Here is an 11,855-nt window from a genome sequence, read left to right on the forward strand (position 1 = left end):
TACCTCAGACCAAATGATGCAGAAAGTTCCACAGAAGAGAAAGGTGTGTGTGTTTGGGGTGGAGGGGAAGACGTAAGCCCCGGGACACTTTCCTATCACCACTGCCTTTACTTTTCAGGGTAATGACAATGACATGACTCTGCATATCAGAGTTTCAGGAGGTGGTTTGCTCAGATCTTAGGTTTCAACCAATGTAGAAGCACTTAGAAACACAGTGAAATCCTCTGCCCTATGTTCTGTAGGGGAGAAAAACCCAAGGGTTTTTAACGCACTTCGCTGTGGTCACAACGTTCTGCTACTCTGGTGATATGAGTCTGCGGAGAGCCAAGCTCGGCCAGGATCTTTTGCATAGGCTTTGTCTGAATGTGGTTGGACTAGAAGCGCAACATGCTGCGGAAGCAATCTTTCGCAGCCTCACTATTGCCTCTGTATTTTAAAATCCCATTATCAGACTGACCAGGGAGAGACTAAGATTCTGGAATGATTTTTTCTTTTCCAGTGGGTTTGGTCACACCCTCCACTCAGACTAATCTCTTCAACAACTAGAATGGTAGAACTGCCTCTCTAAGTGTACTCCCAGACTAAAATGGCGATTTGAGCGAAGGACAACTTACCGAACCCCTCGCTATTTCGCAATCATAATTACCAGAACGTTCCGCGTCTCCCTCCCTCCCTCCCAGCCAAGCCACTGGCAACACGCACGCGCAGTTCTCGATACCTAGTGTTAAACGGCCAACATGCTCCCTCTTACGCATGCGCACTTTCATTCCCGCGCAGAGGCCTTCTGCTTGCAGTGAGCATGCGTGATTTCACCTTCTCTCCTCTCTGCCCCACCCTCGCCTAAGGGGCCACGATCTCCCGTGCCAGCAGAGTCCTACCCATCATGTCACGCTTTCTCAAGGGTACTTGAGCGCCACCACCTGGTGATATGGTTCCTCTTTTGGCATCCACGCAAAGCGCGCCTATCTTTACTATTCTCCCTTCTCGTGTATGATTATATATATAATATATATACGTATATGTGTATATATATATATTATATATATTATATATATAATCTCTGTGGCCACTGCGTTCTGCTACTCTGGTGAGATAACTCTGTGAAGAATATATATACATATATGCGCATATATATGTATATATATTCATGCCGGGTGCATCTGCACGTGTTTCTCGCCAAAGTTATGCCCCAGTGTCTAAACCATATCATTAACAACAATCCTTAACAGGATTAACTGTGATAAACTAAGTTACACATGGAATTAAAAAAACGTCGTAGGCGATAAAGCATATCCCAAACCCAGATGGAATCCGTCAGCAGCCTAAGGGAGAGGCTACTTGGTAGACGGATTCCTTAATACAGTTAAAAACCCTCCAACCTAAAACCACTGAATCAGAGTCCGGCGTGGTGATTTACGCCTGTAATCCCAGTTTAAGCAGGAGAACGGCCGCGAGTTCGAGGCCTGCTGCTGTCAGTCTCAAACTACATTCACTCACCCCCAAGGAAAACAAAAAGCGGATGAAGCCTAATCCTAAAGACTCATCCATTTGATTCACCCTTAACAAATGAAGAACTCGAAAGTTTTTTTTGTTTTGTTTTAAATAGATGTCAAACAAAACAGTGATGCTCAGGTGCCTTAAACCTGCTTAGAGAAGTCTAAAAATCTTTCATAATATTAAGTAATGCGCAACATCCTTTTGGAGGGCTGGGGATTCGTACTGGCCTCCAGTTCTCCCTCCCCTCAAAGGAGAAAATGCACAAATTAAGGATCTCCCTGACACAAGTTCCCTCCTCCGCCCTCCATGTTACATTTTCGTCCTTCGTCGTTCCTTTACCTCCTGCTGAAGCGAGTGTCGCAGTTAAAATTCTTACGGCAGGCAGTGCCTAGAGGGTGGAGGGAGCGGCGGCATAGAGAGCCGTGCCTGGGTGGCAGCAGCGATGACTTAACGGCGATGAACACCAGGTACGAAACCTGCTATACTTGCGGCCGCGGCGCGGATGCCACGAACCCACAGCCTCTCCAGGAGCGCTGCGCTGTGCTGCAACGCATGCGCCGCGCTCCTCCCTCTCCTCAGAGCGCCCCTCTACAACTTACAGCAGCCCACTGAGTCCAGTACTCAGGTCCCTAGCCCACACTTCTTTTCCTACCTCTGCTCATACCGGCGTCCACCACCCATCCTTTCCTCAGCCCCTTTTCTAATCAATAAGTCCCCATCCTTTTTAATTTACCATCACATCTCACTACTGTTATTATTCCCTTTCTGGCTCACCCTACAATTCTTGACCTTCTCTGCTTCTCTGGAGCTCTGCTAGGCCCCCTCATATTTCCTGATGTACCCAATATTCCAAGTGTTTCGAAAACAAACAAACTAACAAACCAACCAACCAACCACTGGCATGGTGATAAGTGCCTGTAATTCCAGCGATTTATAGACAACCTCACCTCCATGACAAATTCTAGGTCAGCTTGGACCACAAAAGATCCTGAAGGAAAAAAAAATAGCCTCCACCGATCCGGGGGGTTGGGGGAATGGAAATATACGTATGTAGATTTAATTGTGGGCCCAAGTTACAAAGCCTGAAGAAAAAGTCTTTTTCTAATACCTGGAACCAGAACTCTTGGGGCAGGCTATTTTCACTCTCAGCATGTTGTTTCCTGTGGAGAATCTTGAGTTTTAAGGGTCTCCTTAAGATCCACTCCCCCTTCTTATTCAGCCCTGGATCTTGAGAGATCATCCGACTGGCTCCTGCCTGTCTATCTATCATTGCATTGAATTGTGAATTTTCATGTAGAGCATCAAAGCACCAGAACCATACAAGTAAAAAAGAGTGGGGGAGGGGAGGAGGAAGACAAAGAAGAAAAAAGGAGGAGGAAGAAGGGAAGGAGGTCGAGGAGGAGGAGGAGGAGGAGAAAAGGAAAAGCAGTCCCATGCCTGCATCTGAAACAATATCATGAGCAGAATAGAAGTAGAAGGCAGGGCCATTGGATATATTGCGACACCTAATGGACATATAGGTAACATGCATAAAAAACCCCTCTGATGTTTCAGCTTTAGTAAGACATCCCCACTTTGACAATTCCCTCCCTGGTTTCTGAAAGAGCTTTTTCTTTGAGGGGGAAGGGAGTGTGATGGAAAAGCTCTTTTCAGCCCAATTTGAGCAATGAAAGAAGCCTTTAAGCTAAGTTTACCTGGAGTTCACTACAAAAGTGTTAGCTCACATCTCGAACAAAGTTGTACTCATGCAGAATTAACAGGCTGTACTTACAAGCTCCAAACTAGGTCTGGAGAGATGGCTCAGACGTCAAAAGCACTGACTGCTCTTCCAGAGGTCCTGAGTTCAATTCCCAGCAACCACTTGGTGACTCACAACCATCTGTAAAGGACTCTGATGCATTCTTCTGGTGTGTGTCTGAAGACAGTTCAGTGTACTTATATAAGTAAAAGTAAATAGATCTTTAAAAACAAAAAACAAAATAAAGTTCAAACAATTTTTCTTGTAAAACAAGCTTAGTTCCATCTGAAGATTCCATGTAAGAGAGTTTTTCTTGATTGCCACCAGGGGAAACAACATATTTGTTCATCTGACAAACTGTAAACATAAATAGAAATGTTAGAAATCATCTCTAAATTTCCAAGATATCTCTTTCCTAGAATTTAATTTCTCTGATATTTTTAATTATAAGAGATAGGAACAATTGTAGTTTAGGGTTTGAGGATGTGGCTCAGTTGGGAGAGTATTTTCCTGGACATAGCTCTGGCTTCAGATGCCCAGTACTACTTAAACACACCTGTAATGTCAGCATTCAAGAAATAGAGAGAATGATCAAATACAAGGTCATCTTCAGCTACATAGAAAGTTCAAGGCAAACCTGGGATATATAACACCCTGACCATAGAAAGACAGAGAAACAGAGACAGAGAGAGACAGAGAGAGAGAGAGAGACTGGAGAGATGGCTCAGCACTTAAGAGTACTGATTGCTCTTCCAGAGGTCCTGAGTTCAATTTCCAGCAACCACATGGTGGCTCACAACCCCATCTGTAATGAGATCTGACACCCTCTACTAGTGTGTCTGAAGACAGTTACAGTGTACTTATATATAATAGATAAATAAATCTAAGAAAGAAAGAAAAAGACAGACATAGACAGGAAGAAAGAAAGAAAGAAAGAAAGAAAGAAAGAAAGAAAGAAAGAAAGAAAGAAAGAAAGAAAGAAAGAAAGAAAGGAAGAAAGGAAGGAAGGAAGGAAGGAAGGAAGGAAGGAAGGAAGAAAGAAAGAAAGAAAGAAAGAAAGAAAGAAAGAAAGAAAGAAAGAAAGAAAGAAAGAAAGACAGACAGACACAAAAAACAGCTTTGGGGCAGGGGATATAGCACCTAAGTTCAGTGGTTTTGTGTTTGTGATCCTGTAATCCCAGCACTTGGGAAATGAGGCCGAAGGATCAATGATATTTTTTTTCTGAGACAGGGTTTCACTGTATAGCCCTGGCTGTCCTGGGACTCAGACTCACTCAGTAGACCAGGCTGGCCTCGAACTCAGAAATCTGCCTGCCTCTACCTACCAAGTGCTGGGATTAAAGGCATGCGCCATCACTGCCTGGCAGGATCAATGATTTGAAGTCAACTTAGGCTGCATAGTAAATTTCATGCCAGCCTGAGCTATAGAATGAAATCCTATTTCAAAAAAAAAAAAAAAAAAAAAGGAAGCAATGTGCAGTGCCTTCAATCCCAGCACTCAGGAGGCAGAGGCACATGATCTCTGTGAGTTTAGGCCAGCCTGGTCTACAGAGTGAGTTCCAGGATAGCCAGGGCTACACAATAAGACTCTGTCTCACTGGGCGGTGGTGGCGCACCCCTTTAATCCCAGCACTTGGGAGGCAGAGACAGGCGGATTTCTGAGTTCAAGGCCAGCCTGGTCTACAAAGTGAGTTCCAGGACAGCCAGAGCTAACACAGAGAAACCCTGTCTGGAAAAGCAAAAAAACAAAAAATACAAAAAAAAAAAAAAAATACTACAAAAAAAAACCCAAATAAACAAAAAGACTAAGCATTAAAAAACGACAACTTTAGAGTACAAATTACTAACAGCTAGGCTTGCCTGATAAACTTGAAAATAGTCAGGATATAAAACAGAGATGAACCTATTCATGTTTTTTGTTGTTGTTGTTGAGAGAAGACAAATGTCAGCAGTAGAGAGCTGCATGACATGTAAGACCTACATGACATGTAAGATTGGACCTGCCTAATGACTTAGCCTGAGAAGAGTGGAAGGAGTTTGTTGAGTTAGTTATAAAAATTATTCTCTGTGCTCTATCAGCACACCAGATGGCCGTAAACTTTTCTGATAATTAACAAGCGTTTGTTCTTTTGACTTGGTTATTGTCTCCTATTCAAAGGAATTGATTATAGCACTTGGAACCATTAATTTACCAAAAAAGTCCCAAAGAAACCTATTTGCTAGAAAGAAAGAAAGCCAAGCCAAGGAGGCCCCGAGGAGAATGCCTGGGATCCCCGGCTGGCAGAGGACTGAGCCTAAGACAAGTAGATTCAACGAGCTTTAGGTTCATTGAGTGGCACTGTTTGAAAAAAATAAAAAGAATGAAGTGAAAAGATGTTGTTTTGACATCTAAAGTCAAAGTCTGGCCTCTGCACACAGCATACACAGACACATACATAGACACAGACACAGACACACACACACGCACACACATCCACACATGAATACACGTAACCACACACACACACACACACACACACACACACACCTGTATGCACATATATACACACAAATTATAATTTAAATAAATTTGCTGGGGTTAGGGATGTAGCTCAGTGATAAAACATTTGTTTATCATACACAAGGTCTTGCATTTGATCCCCTTCACCAGAAAGAAAGAAAGAAAGAAAGAAAGAAAGAAAGAAAGAAAGAAAGAAAGAAAGAAAGAAAGAAAGAGCGAGAGAGAGCGAGAGAGAGGGAGAGAGAGAGAGGAAAGAAGGAAGGAAGGAAGGAAGGAAGGAAGGAAGGAAGGAAGGAAGGAAGGAAGGAAGGAAGGAAGGAAGGATAATTTCTTAAAAGTATATACTGGGGCTGGAGAGATGGTTTAGTGGGTAAGAGCACTGACTGTACTTCCGAAGGTCCTGAGTTCAAATCCCAGCAACCACATGGTGGCTCACAACCATCCATAATGAGATCTGATGTCCTCTTCTGGGGTGTCTGAAGACAGCTAGAGTGTACTTACCTATAATAAAGAAATAAATTTTAAAAAGTATATACTGAAAACCTTAAAAAGTTGGAAACAAAACTTTTATGCTTTTCTTTTTTCTTTTTTTCTTTTTTATTAGATATTTCCCCAGGAAATATGATTTTCTCCCAGGAAATATGATTCCCCCCCGAAACACTCTATCCCATCCCTCCTCCTCCTGTTTCTTTCTATGAGGGTGCTCCTCCACCCATTCACCCACTCCCACCTCCCTGCCCTAGCATTCCGCTACACTGGGGCATCCAGCCTTCACAGGACCAAGGGCCTCTTCTCCCATTGATGCCCAACAAGGCCATCCTCTGCTACATATGGAGCTAGAGACATGGGTCCCTCCACGTGGACTCCTTGGTTGGTGATTTAGTCCCTGGGAGCCGTGGGGAGTCTGGTTGGTTCATATTGCTGTTCTTCCTATGGGGTTCCAACCCCTTCAGCTTCTTCAGTCCTTTCTCTAACTCCTCCACTGGGGACCCTATGCTTAGTCCAGTGATTGGCTGCAAGCACCCTCCTCTGTACTTGTCAGACTCTGGCAGAGCCTCTCAAGAGACAACCATATCAGGCTCTTGTCAGCAAGCACTTGCACTCTAAAGTTTTAGTTGGGAAGCTGGTGCTTAGACTAGCAGAAATTGGGGGAGGGTAGTTAACTTAAGCAGGCTCCAATGTAGGGGCCCAGTGTTTCCTCTTCCTCTCTAGTTCTACCAAAGCTGACTGTCTTGAGGAGTTATTTTGAAAATGAACCATCAGATATTATTTATTACACATGCTTGCATGCATACACACATGTATACATACATACAATAAAGAAGGTCAAGAGGTTAGATTGCCATGAATTCTAGCCTTTGGAGAGGCTGGGGCAGTAAAATCATTTAAACCTAGCCCTAGCTGCATACTCTAGTATAACACCATTAAAATAAAGAAAGGAGACAGACTATCAGGCTGGGGATATAGCCCACTAGTGGAGTGCTTTCCTAACATGTGTAAGACCTAGTTAGGCCTCCAGTGTCACAGACACATACATACACATTCACCTAAAGTTGAGTGTGGTATTGCATGCCTATAGCCCAGCACTGGGAGGCAGCAGTGAGAGAATAAAGGTAAAGGCCACCTTCGCCTTCATGAAACCCTGACTGAAAAACCAACCAAGCATGCTGGTGAGATGGCTTAGAGGTTAAGAGTACTGACTGCTCTTCCAGAGGTCCTGAGTTCAATTCCCAGTAACTACATGGTGGCTTCCAACCATCTGTAATGGGGTCTGATACATTCTTTTGGTGTAAATCTTTTTTTTTTTAAATCAAACCAGAAAAGAGAAAAATTAAAAGACTGCTATTTTCTTAGCCCTAATACTTTTGTATTTGTTTAAATGTACATGTACATATATAAGGTATAAACAGTAGGGAATACACCTATGAGACAAGAAATCCAATATCTGATTGCATTTATATTTTGTTTTGGTTGGGATCAAACCCATGGCCTAAACAAATAGGTGAGCTATATCCCAACTCCTTTTAATTGCATATATTTTCCAAGCAATAACATTGGTTTTATATTGAATGCTACAATTTTGCTCTTTTTTTAAAAAAATTAAATTTATTTATTTAAAATTCTTTTCTTTTTAAAATTAGGTATTTTCTTTATTTACATTTCAAATGTTATCCCATCATTTCCTAGTTTCCCCTCCAAAAATCCCCTGTCCCCTCCTCCCTTCCCCCATTTTGTTCTTTCCTAACCTAAATAGTGCTTTTCTGTTGAAAGTTAAGATGGCAAGTCAGGCATGGCAGCCCATTCGTGTAGTCCTAGTACACTAGTAGTATTGGAGGTAGAGGCAGAAGGATCAGAAGTTCATTCTCAATTACTTGAAGGCAAGCTAGGCTATTTGAAAAGCCCTCATTTCCACAAAACAGGCAAGTTAAGTTTGCAGCAATAAACTAACAATAGAGTGTGTTAAACTGTGAGTCTCAGGTAGTACAGGGCTGCACAGCAAGACCCTGCCTCAAATTAGTGAATTAAGCTAACATAACAAATATGCAAAGGGATTTCTTTGTGATTTAGGAAGTAATCAAGTTTTCTTGTTACGTACCCAATGTTACTGTAGTGTAGGCCTCCTGAGTCTGGGACTACAGGCCTGTGCCACCACATCTAAAGGGACTAACTGAATTAGGAAATATTCTACAGGTCAGAATTCCTGAACAGAAAGAGATTCATCCCCAAATTTAGTAACTCAAGTGTTGAAAACCAACCCCAAAAAAGGTAGGCGTGTGTAACAGTACATATATGTAGCCCTAGCACTCATGATGCCCAGGGAAAAGAATCTTGAGTTCAAGACGAGGCTGGAGTAGGTGGTGAGATGATATCGGGATGTCTGGGAAAACTAAAACTAAACCAACCTAAAGTAAACTAAATTAAAATAAAATAGAAAAGTGTGGGGCATGGTGGCACACGCCTTTAATCCCAGCACTCAAGAGGCAGAGGCAGGCGGATTTCTGAGTTCGAGGCCAGTCTCTTGAAAAAAACTTAAAAAAAAAAAAAAAAAAAAAAGCCCAAAGGCTTTGTGATGTACGTGGCCATTGAGGCCGTGTGCAAAGCTCATTAACGTCACAGAGGCCTGCCAGGAAAAGCGACCATTTCCATCTAAGCCATCCTAGGCAGGTAGCCTCGGGGCCCGTGGCAGTGGGGTGTGGGCCTGCTCACCGGAAGATCTCACCGTACCCATGAGCAGTAAAAGTTGCTTCAAGTGTGGACACTCTGGCCACTGGGCCCGGGAGTGTCCTAAGGGAGGAACCCGAGGGCGAACAGCAAGAGGTCGTACCAGAGGTCCCCAGTGCAGCACCGCCAACCAGTCCGATGTTTGTTATCGCTGTGGTGAAACTGGTCACTACGCCAAGGACTGTGATCTTCTCCAGGATACCTGCTACAACTGCGGGAGAAGAGGACACATAGCTAAGGACTGTACCCAGGCTAAACGAGAGAGGGAGCAGTGCTGTTACATCTGCAGTCAGCCTGGTCATCTGGCTCGGGACTGCAACCGGCAAGAAGAACAGAAATGCTACACTTGTGGTGAATTTGGGCACATCCAGAAAGATTGTACCCAAATTAAGTGCTACAGATGTGGTGAGAATGGCCACATGGCGGTGAACTGCAGCAAGACGAGCGAAGTCAGCTGCTACCGCTGTGGAGAGTCTGGACATCTGGCTCGGGAATGCCCCATTGAGGCTACCGCTTAGTAACCCCCTTAAACGCCATCCTTTACTAAGTACGCTGTTTCTAACATTTCTTTGCTAATCAAAAACGTGATAGATGGAAGCTACTCCTATACCATTATAATTATCATCTTAAAGCAAGAAAAGACTGGGGGGGAAACATGTCAAAAATGTTATAATCAATATGCTATTTGGTTGCCATGAGGAAGTTCAGATAGGGCACAGCCATTTTTGAATTGGACACTAGTGGATCCTTTGAGTACGGTTCGTTTTGACACACTAAATTAGAAATTGATAGTGAAAAATTACAGCAAGCTTGGAACATCGTCTTTGAATTTACTAACAAATACTATATATGTATGTCAGATAGAGATAAACTGCTTTGAAGCGAGAGACAACTGACTAAAATAAGAAGAGAAACTACTTCCTTGGTGGTGGGGGCAAGAACATTTTGAGGAAGTAACATTTCTTCAGAGACTTTTAGAGCAAATAAAAGTGTTTCTGAAAACATTGATGACTTTGATAGCTTTTTATATTTAGTTTTATTATATTGATAACTTTTAGATTATTTCATTTTGTCAGCTTTTTGGTTGGTTGGTTTTATTTTAAGTGATTTTTTATTTTATCAAGAGCTCAAGCCGGGCATGGTGGTGCACGCCTTTAATCCCAGCACTTGGGAGGCAGAGGCAAGCAGATTTCTGAGTTCGAGGCCAGCCTGGTCTACAGAGTGAGTTCCAGGACAGCCAGGGCTACACAGAGAAACCCTGTCTCGGGAGAAAAAAAAAGAGCTCATGCTATCGCAGAATTGACCCCCTGAAGCATACATCTCTCTCTGTCTTAGTGCCCCAAATACTGAGATTACAGGTATGAAACACCACACTCAGCTCTGATCTTGTTAACTTTTAAATAATATTGAAAGCCATCTTAGGCCAGTGAAAGGAAACTGGCCCCGCTCAGCAGGTAAAAGCGCTTGCTTGCTACCTGGTGGTGTGAGCTTGACCACTTGTCTGGTTCCTACCTAAAGGAGAAAGTAAAGAACCAACTCCACAAAACTGTCTTCTTACAGGCACGTGCCACACTGCATACAAACTACTCATAATAGGAACGAAAATAATACTAATAAGAAGAACCCAATTTTTCCCTCTTTTTTTTTTTTTTTTTTTTTTTTTTTGAGACAGGATCTTTCTGTGTAGCCCTGGCTGTCCTGGAACTTGCTACATAGACCAGACTGATCTTGAACTCAGTGATCCTCCTGCTTTGGCGTCCTAAATGCTGGGATTAGAGGTATGTGCTATCATGCCTACCAGGAACTAGAAATTATAAACCTCTTACCTTTCACACAGTGTACATTCAGTTATAAACCACAAAATAGTAGTATAATGTGTATGAATCATTTTGAGAAAGGTAGAAGCATCAAAATTATTTTATTTTATATAACTTAAATGATTTATTTATTTTCTATTTTATGGTTGTTTCACTTGGATGTATGTCTGTGTTTCACATGCATGAAGTAGCCATGGAAGCCAGAAGAGGACATCAGATCGCCTAGAGCTGGAGTTACAGGTGGTTGTGAGTTGCCATGTATGGGGGCAGGGGTTGGAATCGATCTGGGTCTTCAGGAAGAACATCCGGTATTCATAAGCACTGAGCCATCTTTCCAGCTCTCCTTCTTAAAAAATATTTCTTAAAATATGAATTATGTATATGTATGTGGTGTATGTGAGTGCAGGTGCCTTCTGAGTTCTGGAGCTGCCTTTTGCAGATGGTTGAGAAGTGCCCAACATGGGTCTTTAGAAACACCTTCTACAAGAGGAGCAAGTGGGCTTTATTATTGAGATCTTTAGCCCCTAAACAAAAACCTGTAACAGCATATAATGGACTTACAGATATCGATGATACAGTTTGGATTTATATAGTTTTACATACAAAACAAAATATAATCATTAAGTATAGTTTGAAGCTTTTAAAATGTTGAAAAATTCTTCAGAAGGCAGGATCTTACAGACTGCAGCCATGTAGAGACATGTTTACTCGCTTTTTTTTGGGGGGGGGGGTTGAGACAGGGTTTCTCTATAGCCCTGGCTGTCCTGGAACTCACTTTGTAGACCAGGCTGGCCTTGAACTCAGAAATCTGCCTGCCTCTGCCTCCCAAGTGCTGGGATCAAATGCGTGTGCGTTTACTCGCTTTTTAAAAGATTTATTTACTTATTTTATGTATATTAGTACACTGTAGATCATCTTCATACTGTAGCTGTCAGACACACCAGAAGAGGGCATTGTATCCCACTGCAGATGATTCAGATGGTTGTGAGCAACCTTGTGGTTGCTGGGAATTGAACTCAGGACCTCTGGAAGAGCAGTTAGTGCTTTTTGTTTGTTTGTTTTGTTTTTTTCTCTTCTTCTT

At 42.6% G+C, this 11,855-nt stretch overlaps 1 protein-coding gene and 1 long non-coding RNA gene across 3 annotated transcripts in view; one reads left to right on the forward strand and one right to left on the reverse strand.

The window, feature by feature from the left end:
* The window catches only part of Ftx (Ftx transcript, Xist regulator (non-protein coding)), a 62,845-nt gene extending 60,801 nt beyond the window's left edge, over window positions 1-2,044 (reverse strand). For both annotated transcript variants that reach the window (NR_028381.1, NR_028380.1), the window contains exon 1: window positions 1,837-2,044. This is a non-coding gene — a long non-coding RNA (Ftx transcript, Xist regulator (non-protein coding)). The remainder of the gene's footprint in view (window positions 1-1,836) is intronic.
* A 6,831-nt stretch (window positions 2,045-8,875) lies between these two features.
* Zcchc13 (zinc finger, CCHC domain containing 13) lies at window positions 8,876-9,954 on the forward strand. The gene has a single exon (NM_029158.2). It carries the CDS (start codon window positions 8,963-8,965, stop codon window positions 9,473-9,475), a length of 513 nt encoding a protein of 170 aa, NP_083434.1. The 5' UTR covers window positions 8,876-8,962; the 3' UTR covers window positions 9,476-9,954.
* The last annotated feature ends 1,901 nt before the right edge of the window (window positions 9,955-11,855 follow it).

This window comes from Mus musculus, chromosome X, assembly GCF_000001635.26.
Source record: "Mus musculus strain C57BL/6J chromosome X, GRCm38.p6 C57BL/6J".
Lineage (NCBI taxonomy): Eukaryota > Metazoa > Chordata > Mammalia > Rodentia > Muridae > Mus > Mus musculus.